This window comes from Dermochelys coriacea, chromosome 7, assembly GCF_009764565.3.
Source record: "Dermochelys coriacea isolate rDerCor1 chromosome 7, rDerCor1.pri.v4, whole genome shotgun sequence".
Classification (NCBI taxonomy): Eukaryota; Metazoa; Chordata; order Testudines; family Dermochelyidae; genus Dermochelys; species Dermochelys coriacea.
This window is the reverse complement of record NC_050074.1, coordinates 73,218,107-73,231,136: the sequence shown is the minus strand read 5'-3', so window position 1 is coordinate 73,231,136 and position 13,030 is coordinate 73,218,107. Positions and strand designations below refer to the sequence as shown.

Here is a 13,030-nt window from a genome sequence, read left to right as displayed (position 1 = left end):
CATTTCTAGAAAATCTTTAGCCAGTCTTATTTAAAACAAACAGACACAAACCAGAACTTTGAGGAAAACTGCATAGCCCATACTAGCAGAGCAGCTGACTCCACTTAAGGATGCTGATTCCACAGTTACAGCTGTAAGTGAGGAGAGACTGAGAGGAGGAGGACCTGGGATGTGGGGGCAGGAGGTAGACAGTGACTGTGACTGTGTCAAAGAGCTGAGGGTGGATGCAGGGGCGGGGGAAGACTAGGACTGGGATAGGCTGGAGGGGCCAAGGGCAGAAGAGCTGAGCCTTTGAAGATAGAGACGGGAAGAATGGACTCTGGCAGCTAGAGTACACTCTCTCAGAACCTGTCATAGAATCCAGGATTCCTGAGTGGCACCATTCCTTTGCAGTCAGCAAATAGTTGTGAAATCCACTAGTAAAATGTTTGCCTTTTCCTGCTCTAGTGGCTGGCCTTCGAACGGGATGACAGCTTACTACAGCTATGAGTTATTCTGTTAACTCAAGAAGCAGAGTTCTGTACTGTGGTTCTAACCCTACTGATGAATCACATGGCAGTCAGTATAACTGCACATCATGGAATTTCTGGGATTTTTAGTTTGCTTTTTTAAAAACCCAAGAAATGACATGCAAAAAACTACATTAGAAAAATAATCAGATTGCAAAAACAAGCATGCAAAAATTAGGAAATGCCAGTACTAAGGTTGCCTGTTCAATAAAATATTTTATTGAGCTGCTGTTACAAGGATCAGTGTGGCCTGTGTTAGCTATATTCATTGGTTTCTCGTGCTGTAACTTAATTTACCAGGGGGTGGTATGCCTTAAATTACCAGAGGGTCAAGGTAAGAAAAGAAGGGAGGAAAACATTGATCTAGATGGCATTGTTAAAGAAAACTACTTGCACTGATATTGTCAATACACAAAAGAAAGACTGGGAGGAGGAGAGTCTAGTTTGTTTAAGAAAAAAGAAAAGGATTACTTGTGGCACCTTAGAGACTAACAAATTTATTAGAGCATAAGCTTTCGTGAGCTACAGCTCACTTCATCGGATGCATTTGGTCTTCATTTTTATGAGGAGAAGGGTCATTGTTGATGACTATTTTACTCCCACTATAGAGGCTATTGAAGCATCAAAGTCTGTCTGTCAGAACACAGTATCAAGAATTTGCACAATGGTGACATTCTCCAAAAGCAGTTGAGTTTCAGTGAAGAATGGGGAGAGATCGGGAAGCCAACATGCAATGCCCACAGCTGGTCTGTCAATGAGTAATAGAGGGTTTAATTGCTGCCAGTGGATCAGATCTAAATAATTCATTAGAAAAATAAGCTGACTTGGAGAAGAACCAGAAACAAGTAAGAGGAGGGGCCATTTCAGAAAGCTAGGAGGGCTCCAAAGCTTTTAATAGTAGGGGATGTAAAGTAGGAGCCAGGAAGCAGCATGACTAAGAAGGAGAAATACTTTCCATTCCAGACAGTGAGACCCCTGCAGCCTCTTCTCTTAAAGGTACACACTGCACTGTATTAGAGCTGCAGGCCTTGTTTGTTGAAGGATGGAGAATTTGCCCTGACAATTTCTTTTGAAAATTCAAGATTTTGTTGAAGCAAAAAATATATAAATAAATAAAATCTAATCTCTAACCAAACTACTAAGGAACATTCTACGGTGTTTTAACACTTTCAGAAAGAAAGAAAGAAAGAAAGATATTACATGTTTATCTGACTATGGCACTGAGTTCTGCAGGGCTAAAATAGAAAAGTCTTTTGCATTTTATCTTTGGTGGGGAAATTTACCAAAAAAATTGTGCCCGTAATTGCTGGGAGCACTAGCATAGACAGGGCTCTGGCAGCTTCTGACATTTTTATTGCTGTTTTAGTGAAACCCAATTCACCCTTTGCTAGAGCCCCACTTACTCTTTCTTTCATTTCTGTTCTCTACCTCACCCCCTAACATCCCTGCTCTATTAATGTTCCTAAGTCAGATAGGGGAAATCAGGATGGGCTCTTCACATCCTCTCAGAGCATGCCCTTTCTGAGGCTATGGCTACACTACACAGCCACCAGCAGGGATTGGGCCTTGCCCCCCTCTGGAGTCGCCTGGGGCACAACGCTGAAGGAACAGGCAGCCAGCAAGTTCCCCACTTTCCATGGGGCGGTGAGGTTCAGGCTTTGGGCTTCAGCCCTGGGGTGGCGGGGTGGCAGGCTCTGAATACAGGGCTTCAGGCTCCACCCCGGGTCCTGTCCTCCAGCCGCAAGGCCTTGGCCTCTCTCAGCGGGGTTTCAGCCTTCCCAGCCTCCCACCCCCATTTTCCCTGACCTGCACTGCCTTTCCCAATCCTCCCTCCAGGGCTTAATTTGCCCCCAGGCTTGCCAGGGCTGAGTAAGTCTGCTGTGAAAAGTGATACTTTTATGTTTGTAAATATCACTTTTCACAACAGATTTACTAGCTCACAATAAATAAATGACAATGATTTGGACATGTATATGTGCATATTTATTTGGTTTTCCTAAAGCTAATTAAATGTTTTAGGAAAAAGTGTGAGAGCAGTGTTGAGAGCCATATTCTGAGGCCACCAAAAATTTTGTCCTGAGAACTCCTGCCGTAGAGTTAGAGGTCATTACTGGGAGGGGCAGCATGGGGGCCGTGCAAAAACGAATTTCTCCCTGCTGATACTCACTGCTTCTTGTTAACTGTTTGAAATGGGGCACCTTGATTACATTGGCCTCATTAGCACTACAAAAGTGATTTCCACCCCTTCTTGTCAACTATTGAGAATAGCCCACTTCTATCTTAATTGAATTGGCTTTTTAGCACTGATCCCCCACTTGGTAAGGCAACTCGCATCTTTTCATATGCTGTGTATTTATACCTCTCTACTGTATTTTCCACTCCATGCATCTGATGAAGTGGGTTTTAGACCACGAAAACTTATGCCCAAATAAATTTGTTAGTCTCTAAGGTGCCACAAGACTTCTCATTGTTTTTGCTGATACAGACTAACATGGCTACCACTCTGAGATCTTTTTCTCTATTCCTCAAGTATGACTTTCCCCTGTTTCCTCCAAACAGGAAATGCTGTATGCTCCCAATAATTGCTCACTCCCCTCTAAAGATGGCTGTGAATTCCACAGACTCCTCTGCTGTTCAGTTTTTCTTCCTTAGCTTGTCAGAAGTCTGTGTTGAGCCTAGTTGGTGAGCCAGAAAGCACTGAAAACAGGAAATACTATAGCTCAGTGGTTCTCATCCAGGGGTCCAGGGCTCCCTGTGGGGCTGCAAGCAGGTTTCAGGGGGTCCACCATGGCTGGCAGTATATTGGCTAGGGCCCAGGGCAGAAAGCCGAAGTCCCACCAGGCAGGACTGCAGCCTGAGGCCCCGAGCCCTGCCACCTGGGGCTGAAGCCGAAGTCTGAGCAACTGAGTTTCGTGTTGCCCCCTATGGTGTGGGGCCCTGGGCAATTGCCCTCCTTGATACCCCCTAACATCAGCCCTGACTTTTATATGCAGAAAACAGTTGTTGTGGCACAGCTGGGCTGTGGAATTTTTATAGCATGTTGTGGAGGGGCTCAGCAAGAAAAAGGGTTGAGAACCACTGCTGTAGCTGACAGGGCCGGAGCGTTCTGTTGTATATTTTTCATTTAGCATTTTGTTATGATGAAAATGACTTAGGTTTTCTGCAAAATTAACAGAACGTTGTTGACATCTGATCCTACATAGGAAGTTATAATCTGTTGTAGCAAGTTTGATATAAATCTGTGCAGTTGTTAGTCTGTAACATGGATCCAAAAAAAAGGTGAGACTTGTTGGGTTAAATTTCTTGAGTGATTTTTTTTTTTTTAACATTCATATGTTATCCCAGGAGGACTTGTCAATTCAAAAAGTACCTTCCAAAATTCACATACACTTCAATTAGTATTTTGGTGTGGTGTTTTTTTAAAACGGCAATCAGTTTGACCTACACAAACTTGCTAACAGTGTGCCCATAATACACGTCATGTGAGTTAAGATGATCCTACCACTTGCCAAATGTAAAATCATAACTAACTGATTTTCCCTCAAACATTGCCTTCATATTGAGGCCATGTTTGTAGGAAATTGGTTGAGTTGTTTAAAAGTTATGGATATTTTAAGTCAGCAAAACATTTTTGAAGATTGTGTATGTGATGGGGGGCCTTATTATCAGGCCAAGCTGCCTCCATTGGCCTCATGTGGAGTTGGTACACCCCACCACCCAATTGTTGGGATTCCCTGTTAGATCAGGTAATTGCAGTACAGTGGGCTCCAGACCCCTGCTGGGGCCGAGAAAACAAACAGTCAGTAGCCCCTGAATCTCCAGGCTGGGGCAGTCAAAAACAGTTGGAGTTCTGGCTCTCTGGGTAGGATGGAGCAATGGTCAGCCTGTAGCCCCCGGACAGGGCTAGGCAAACAAATAGTCTATGGCCCACAAGCCTCCTGGCTGGGGCAGGCAGTAGCAATTGGGGTTCTGGCCGTCTGGGTGGGATAGAACAGCAATTAGTCTATCGCCCCAGGGGGGCAGGGCAAACATTTAGCCTATAGCTTCTGAGCCTCCTGCGGCAGGCAGTTACAACTGGGGCTCTGGCCCTGTGGGCGGGGCAGACCAAACAAACAGTCTATAGCCCCTAAGCCTCCTGGCTGGGCAGACAGTAGCATTTGGGAAATCCCCTTGGGCAGAGCAGAACAGCAATCAATCTGTAGCCCCTGGATGGGGCAGAACAAATAAACAGGCTATGGTCCCTGAGCCCCAAGACTGGGACAGAAAGCAAACAGCCGCCACACCTAGTGGTCTGGGGTAAGGGAACCCAGCCCCTCCCGTTCCACCACATTCCGACCCAGGGCCCTATGAAGCTAGGGACTTCCATACTAAGGGTTTAAGCATCAGCTTCTACTACATCCCCTGGGTCATTTCCTACCACAAGTTGCATCCTGGGCACCTCCTCATCTGGTGGCGGCCTGGTGTCTCTAGCAGTCTCTGCAATCACTGAGTTGCCTGTAGCATAATCTGTGTTCTTGGGCTCTACTGCCTGGATCATCACAGGCGCCTCTGCAGGAACCTGCAGTCCACATCCTTCCCTCTCCTCAGCCAACCCTTACTGAGCTGGGCTGCCTCTTTTTAACTGGCTTTTCCACCTGGAGCGTGCGCAGCAGGGGAAAGGGGACGTTGCTTCCTGGGCCCACAGTGATTGATCCTTTCCTGTTGGCCCAGTGCACGATTGGTACACCTTGTCACAGTTACCTAACTAATTCACAGATGCACACTATGTCTCCCTTTCAGGGCCAAATCCTGGTCCTATTGAAGTCATCATGAACTTTTTTATTTATTTTATTGGACCCTGTGTGTGCACCTGTAGACTTTTTTTTTAACATGAACATGTTCATACAGTTAAAATTATGGTAAAGCAACACCTTTTAAAAAAATAAAAGCAAGCAAAGGCACTATTCCTCAAAGAGGATCCTATGCAGTGTTTCAAACTTCATACAATATTTTCTGCAGCAGCCAAATAGTATGTCTGGAATCCTTAAAAAACAGGAAGTGATCTGTTTCACAGTTGCTGATCTCAAACAGATGAGGAATTTCGCTCAGATCAACCCAAAAGAAAAATTCACCTTCAGGCAGACATCAAGCATAAGAAGGTTCAGCCCAAATTAGGACTATTTGGAAAAAGTTATCAGAGTATGTTATCAGGGTGCTAATATGGGTCATTCTACTTACAGTTAATAATTTTCCCTCAGTAGTTAGCATCAAGCCATAAGATAATTAATAATTATCTTCTATAGCTCATTCAAAACATCTTTTACACAATTCTGTACATGTAGTTCCACAAGTATCAACACAAATACACATCTATGTAAACATCTCAAAGTAGCCATAATGCAGTCTGTAATTTCTTCAATGATAACAATAAATTAAAATGTTACTAATTTAATCCACTTAACATAAATATTTTTAAAAGGCTTGAAAAAAGGCTCTGGAGGTCTGCACTGTATTCTTCTTCTTGATCGCTGGCTTTCCTTGTTTTCCTACTCTCTTGGTTTTTTTTCCTTCAGGCTGTTCCAGAATACATCAACAAATTTTTTGTTTCCTTTTTTCCTTTCCAAAGTAAAAAATATATTTGACCTTTCTACACTGAGACTGGGAGATGTGGCAGTTTCTCAGGTGAAATCTTCAGTTGTACCTAGATTTCTGAGACTTAAGTCTATAGTTTTAAAAAGAGAACAAGTTAATGGGAGGGCTTTCCAGTGAGTACAGACTCTAGATCCTGATGATTTATTTGTATTAAGGCCCCACCCAAGATTAATCCATTGTGCTAGACACTATACAAACAGATATAACAGTCAGTCAATACCTTGAAGAATTTACAGTCTAAATAGACAAAACAAAGGATGGGAGAAAGAAAGTATCATTTTCCCCATTTTACAGACCAGACCTGAGACACAGATTATGACTTATGCATGGTCACAGGAAATCCATGGCAGAGTCAGGAACTGAATTGAGATCCTGAGTCCTGGTCCAGTACCTTAATCATAGGGACATTCTTTCTCTAGTTGCTGTTGATTTTGCCTTGCTGGCCATGTTATCTGAGTATCATGATAAATGGAAGTGGAGTCAGAGTGCCTGTGTTCCCTGGAGGGGCTTTTATTGAGGTTGACACTAGGTAAACAAGGAACAGTTGGAGTTAGGCTGGAAGCAACTCAGCCACATGGACAGAGCAGTGCACAAGGTTTAATGAAGTTCCACTTGTTCAATTTAACTTGCATTCAGTTTCACTTTTTGAAAATTAAACAATCTGTATTTGTTTCCTCAGCATTGTTTTTATTGTTCTCTTTTAGCCTCTGTGTTCTGTAAGTGAAGCTATTTTCTTCACTAATCCAGGTGTAAAACTTCTACAAATTACAAATAAGAGTGAGAATCTGTGGAAAAATCCACATCTTCAGCAATCTCATCATACCAATACTTAAGCAGAAACTATTAAAATCATGGGGAGTTCTGCCTAAAAGCTGATGGCTTGATCTGGCCATTTGAATCTAACGTGCCACTGTATTCTGAACCTAGGTTACTCCAGGTCAGAGAGCAATAATCACAACCATGTACATGCACTCCTACTAACTAAAAACTAACACCGCAATGTCCTTGTAAGTGATCTTAATAAATTCAGTGAAAACAAGTAGATAATGGTTTCTCTGATTTATTTGGATATAAATCAAGGATTGTGGTGATATCCTGGAACTCACTCCAGCTCTGATCTGTGCTAATGGGACAGACTACAATTAGAGTAATCTAAGTGTTATGTTTATTTATGGAATGCAGTACATTTTGCTAAATGTAGTTGTTTGCAATCTAAAAAGAAAAGATCTTAAAGCATTCTTTGATTTTCTTTTGGATGTTTATAACAGCGCCAGCACCAGCACGAGCACCAGTGCATTCTTATACACCAGGGAAGGCTGATCCTTCATGCCGCCCTCCTTGGGTAACAGATGACTCCTTTTCCCAGAAATTTGCACCTGAAAAAACCACCATCTCCATTACCAAACATACCCTACCACGGGGTGCTCCAGGACCATCTCCTGCCTCAACTTCAGCCTACTCATCTCCTTCAATATCAGCCTCTTCCCAGACTCCTGCTGTAGCCAGGGGAACAATTCAAAGGGCTGAGCGTTTCCCAGCAAGCAACCGAACTCCTCTCTGTGGACACTGTAACAGCATTATTCGGTAAGGTCATGAGACTCTTAGGAGAGGGATGGAGGCAGGAGAGAAAGTATCACAGAGCAACTGATTATTGCATTTTATTATACAATCTCAGAGCATGAGACACAGTTAAATAATCCAGAGGGGATGTCTGTTGTCTGCTTGATTCATTTAAGATTTCCAGAGCTCATCTTTGCCATCGTGTGGTTCACTTTTTATCACGGCCAAGTTATACAAGGTCATTGTTTTGGGCACCTTTCCTACCAAAAGCACTACCTTTTTCTTACAAATTTCTGGTCCCCAAGGTATCTCCAGAAATAAAATTGGAAGGACACTATGTAAAACTATATTGGGTTGAGGGAGTGAGATATCAGTTTGGAGACAAATGTAATTGCTGCTTTTGTGTCTGGAGAAAGATAATGCACACACCCTGTTACCAGTGATTCACTGCATGCTTCTCTTTTCTCCTCCCCCCAGTTCACTCTACTGGACTGGTGCCCATTGTTACCCTGTTGATTGCTGCCTGACTTAATCATAATCTGTGCATTTTTAATGACAGTTTCATCCACTGAAAAGGAACTGGTTCAGTGGTGTAGGGTTACTGATTATCATTCTCCTGTCTTCCCATATAGGAATACTCCAGTAATACAAACAATATTCTAATCACTACATCTAAGGGAGCGGGGTGGATTGACTGGGGAATGTCATCTAGTTCTGCTGCGACTGTCTGCCTGGGGGATGGGAGAGCAGGGATGACTTCACTTGAGTGAGGATACCTGAGCCTGTAACCTGAGCTGGGAGGGGGTTGGACCCAGGTGACACCTTTGCCCGGGAAACTGGACAAAGGCAGGGGGAGGAGCCGGGGGGAGGAGGAGTGGGACTTGAGTTTCAGATTTGGGCTGGATGGGAAAATGCAGGGAACCACAAGTCTGGGGTCTAAGCGCCTTGCCCCCAAGAGAGACCTGACTGAGGGGTCCTGGTTGTACTTACAAGCCCTGCTTGGAACTATGTTCCTATCTTCTAATAAACCTTCTGTGTTGCTGGCTGGCTGAGAGTCACGGTGAATCGCAGGAAGTAAGGGTGCAGGGCCCTGACTCCCCGCACTCCGTGACAACTAACAGTAAATCTATTTCTAAAACTATTTCCCCATGTTATTTCTCCCCCCACCCTGCCCACCACTGTTCCTCAGACCTTCTTGTTAACTGCTGGAAATGGCCCACCTTGATTATCACCACAAAAGGTTTTCCTCCTTCCCCGCCTCCTTCCTGCTGGTAATAGCTCATCTTAAGTGATCACTCTCCTTACAGTTTTCAGAGTAGCAGCCGTGTTAGTCTGTATTCGCAAAAAGGAAAGGAGTATTTGTGGCACCTTAGAGACTAACAAAGCTTTCTTGAGCTAAGTGAGCTCTAGCTCACGAAAGCTTATGCTCAAATAAATTTGTTAGTCTCTAAGGTGCCACAAGTACTCCTTTTTTTTTTTTTTTTTAGTAAATCACCAACATGTTTTAATGTGGCTGTAGTATAACTAAAGGATAATCAAACAGCAAGTTGCCATTTTGATAATCTGACATAACATAGTTAATGCAACTTTCATTCAAATGCACAAGAAAACATGAGGCTTTGAAAGCTATTGTAAAGTATGTGTATTACACCTTTCACCAACTCTGGAAAGTCTCCTGCTTTATCATGTTTTCAAATGATAATTCTCTACTGTGTGTCATACTCATTAGAATGAGGAAACTTCCCATTTGATTCCTCCACCCCTTGTTTTATATTTAACACTTCTGAACTTTTGGTGATTTGTGGGTTTTTTTGTTTGTTTTTTAAAAAATGCATTTTCAGTGCTCTACTCTACACAAGCAGTTTATAGCTGCTGATGGGAAATATTAACAACATGGGAGTTCTCACAAACACTATTTACAGTTATGGAGATTTGGAAACCATGGCAGTATTTCCAATAGATGTTTTGAAAATTCAGTTAATATATTAACCTATAAAAATGATTATAACTAATCCCTGAAATTTTCCTTTAAAAAATCTTGAAAAGAGACCTCTTGTCAGCAGGTTATAGTGTCTTATTTTAAAATACATCCTCATTAGTATTGTTCATCAGTGCCATTAGATACTTCTGCAATATAAATATCATAATGATGGTTCACAGGGGTCCTTTCCTGGTAGCCATGGGTCGTTCCTGGCACCCAGAGGAGTTCAATTGTGCTTACTGCAAGACATCTTTAGCGGATGTGTGCTTTGTGGAGGAGCAGAACAGTGTGTACTGTGAGCGCTGTTATGAGCAGTTCTTTGCACCAACCTGTGCCAGATGCAACACGAAGATCATGGGGGTAAGTCAGAACAGCATGTTCTCACATCTAAGTCCTCACTCCATTGAAATCAGAAATGGAATACTTTTGATTATAGGCAACTAATTAAGTATTAAATTCTTCTGCTTTCTTCAACAGTAATTTCCTAGCCTATTAATTATCCCAGAATAAGACACATATAGGCTTACAGAACTATGTTTCTGTACTGGCTGGAGATTTGGACATGACTGTACTGTACTTATCAGCCTATATGGAGGAAGTTTATAATATGAATAATTTTTTTTTATTGTTTTTTGTTTTATTTTTCTCTCTTTCCTTGTCTTGCTTTGGTGACCTCCTAAAATGAAAATGTATTGCTCCTGTGCATCTCTTGCTAAAGTTAGGCAAAATGTGGGCTGATGCTATACAATCTTCTTCAGATAAGGCTTAATCCAGAAACTCCACCGACTTCAGAGTCAATGGACTTTGATCAGGTCCACACAGCTATCAGTGCATCCTTGTGCGAATAGCAAGACTCCTGCTCTAGAGAAATCATGATGATTAGGTTTAAAATAAGATACAAGCATCTGAACCCCAGAGAGGAGAGGAGAGGAGAGGAGAGGAGAGAGAAGAGCCCACTTTTGTTTGTCTTATACACTCCTACTAGGCTTCATGCCTAGATACTGTGGTGACTGACACTCTATAAATACCTTAACAAGCTGATGAGGTGGTTGGAGCAGCAGATGATGATAATAATCTTAACGATGGATTTGTGTACACAGTTGACAAGGAAGATGAGACATGCAGGGATGCCTATGGGGGAGGTCTAGGTTAGATATTAGGAAAACCTGTTTCACTAGGAGCATGATGAAGCACTGGAATGGGTTATGTAGGGCCATGGTGGAATCTCCATCCTTAGAGGTTTTTAAGGCCCGGCTTGACAAAGCTGTGACTGGGATGATTTAGCTGGGGTTGGTTGAACTAGATGACCTCCTGAGGTCTCTTCCAGCCCTAATCTTCTGTGATTCTATGCCAAAGACGTGACCAAGCATCTCTCACAATTCTTCCAGACTGTCAAATGAAGAGTACAATATTACAGGTTTCAGAGTAGCAGCCGTGTTAGTCTGTATTCGCAAAAAGAAAAGGAGTACTTGTGGCACCTTAGAGACTAACAAATTTATTAGAGCATAAGCTTTCGTGAGCTACAGCTCACTTCATCGGATGCATCCGATGAAGTGAGCTGTAGCTCACGAAAGCTTATGCTCTAATAAATTTGTTAGTCTCTAAGGTGCCACAAGTACAATATTAGTTATCGCTAATGGTAACCTCCACTCCTGACATCTGTCTCAGTGTTGGGGAAGTCAGTGCTTTGCTCCCTGCTAGGAAGCACATCTTCAAACACTTGAGGTGAAGTCCTGGCTCTAAACAAGCCCTGCATACTGGCGCTTTCGGGGGAATGTTAAAACAAAGCTACTGAAATACTTGCTTATCTAATTAATGGAAGAACAAGTCAGCTCTCCTCTGTGGATTTCTGTCAGTAACATAGCAAAGCTGCCAGCTGCCTCTGTTTACATTTGTAAGATTTCTCAATCTGTCTTCTACTTCTTAGTACTGAGAGGTTCATAAAGGGATCCAAGCCTATTTGTCAGCTATAATTGTTTTGCAAACAATAACAGAAGTTATTAAATCTCACTGGTGATTCTGTAATGAGATGTATGGCAAATATAAATGAGGCTGTGTTGTCTAGCAAGTTGGTGCAATGGACTGAAACCCTGGCAACTACTTTCATTCCCTTGTGCCTCAGTCAGTAGAGATTAAAAATCGAGTAAACTGTAAGAAACTCACTTAGAATCAGATACATCATAAAACAGGAAATAAAATACATTAAATCAGTGGCTCTCAACCTATCCAGTCTACTGTACCCCTTTTGGGAGTCTGATTTGTCTTGGGTACCCCCAAATTTCACCTCACTTTAAACCTACTTGCTTACAAAATCAGACATAAAAATATAGGAGTGTCAAAAGACACTATGGTTGAAAAATTGCTTACTTTCTCATTATTACCACATAATTTTGAAATAAATCAATTGGAATATAAATATTGTACTTACATTTCAGTGTATAGTATATGTATAAACATTGTCTTTATGAAATTTTAGTTTGTACTGACTTTGCTAGTGCTTTTTGTGTTGCTTGTTGTAAAACTAGGCAAATATCTAGATGAGCTGACATACCCCTGGAAGACCTCTGCATACCCCCAGAGGTACATGTACCCCTGGTTGAGAACAACTGCATTAAATAAATCACAAATCATGCAGTCTGTTGGGTAACTACTTTAGCCCAGATCCTCAGCTGGTGTAAATCAGTGTAGCTCCACTGAAGTTAATAAAGCTAAATCCCGTGTCTCTCTGTCATGTGCCCACACTTGCACGTACACACAAAACAGGAGGGAGATTAAAACTTTATTTTGTGCACGGTCTCCCAGTGAAGAGGGAGCCATGGGTTGTGTTGATGCAGTCAACTAGCTGAATTGAGCTGTTGTTTATTAGATGTTTGGTGGTTTTGTGTTGACAATAAATCATATTAGGAGGTTTCCAATGCTCTGAATGGAGGCAGAGCTTTCCCACAGGAGTAAACATTTGCTACTGAGTTTTGTATTTCCTCATTTTAAAAATCCCTTGAGTTGTTGAGTTTTATCTTGAGCAAAAGAATTGGCTGATTTTAAAATGAGAAGCCCAGGGTATCCCAGCTCTGTATTTGTTTTCCTGTATGTGGGTTTAGTGTATGTGGTATTTTTCTCTTTTTGTTTTTCAGGAAGTGATGCATGCTCTAAGGCAGACTTGGCACACAACTTGCTTTGTCTGTGCTGCCTGTAAGAAACCGTTTGGGAATAGCCTCTTCCACATGGAGGACGGGGAGCCCTACTGTGAGAAAGGTATAACACACAATAGAGCCACCATATCTTACTGGATAGTACTGCTCAATACTAGTTTCATATTATCTGGCAGAGCCACAGAAACAAGTACTCCTGT

The 13,030-nt window shown here is 42.3% G+C and overlaps 1 protein-coding gene across 2 annotated transcripts in view; it reads left to right on the top strand.

The window, feature by feature from the left end:
* Nucleotides 1–13,030, top strand: part of LDB3 (LIM domain binding 3) — a 200,262-nt gene that overhangs the window by 175,273 nt on the left and 11,959 nt on the right. Inside the window, exons 16-18 of one of the 2 annotated variants that reach the window (XM_043518915.1) lie at nucleotides 7,409–7,724; nucleotides 9,861–10,041; nucleotides 12,813–12,933. In XM_043518915.1, the coding sequence (XP_043374850.1) occupies nucleotides 7,409–7,724; nucleotides 9,861–10,041; nucleotides 12,813–12,933 (618 nt within the window). The remainder of the gene's footprint in view (nucleotides 1–7,408; nucleotides 7,725–9,860; nucleotides 10,042–12,812; nucleotides 12,934–13,030) is intronic. The other variant, XM_043518916.1, reaches the window with a different exon arrangement.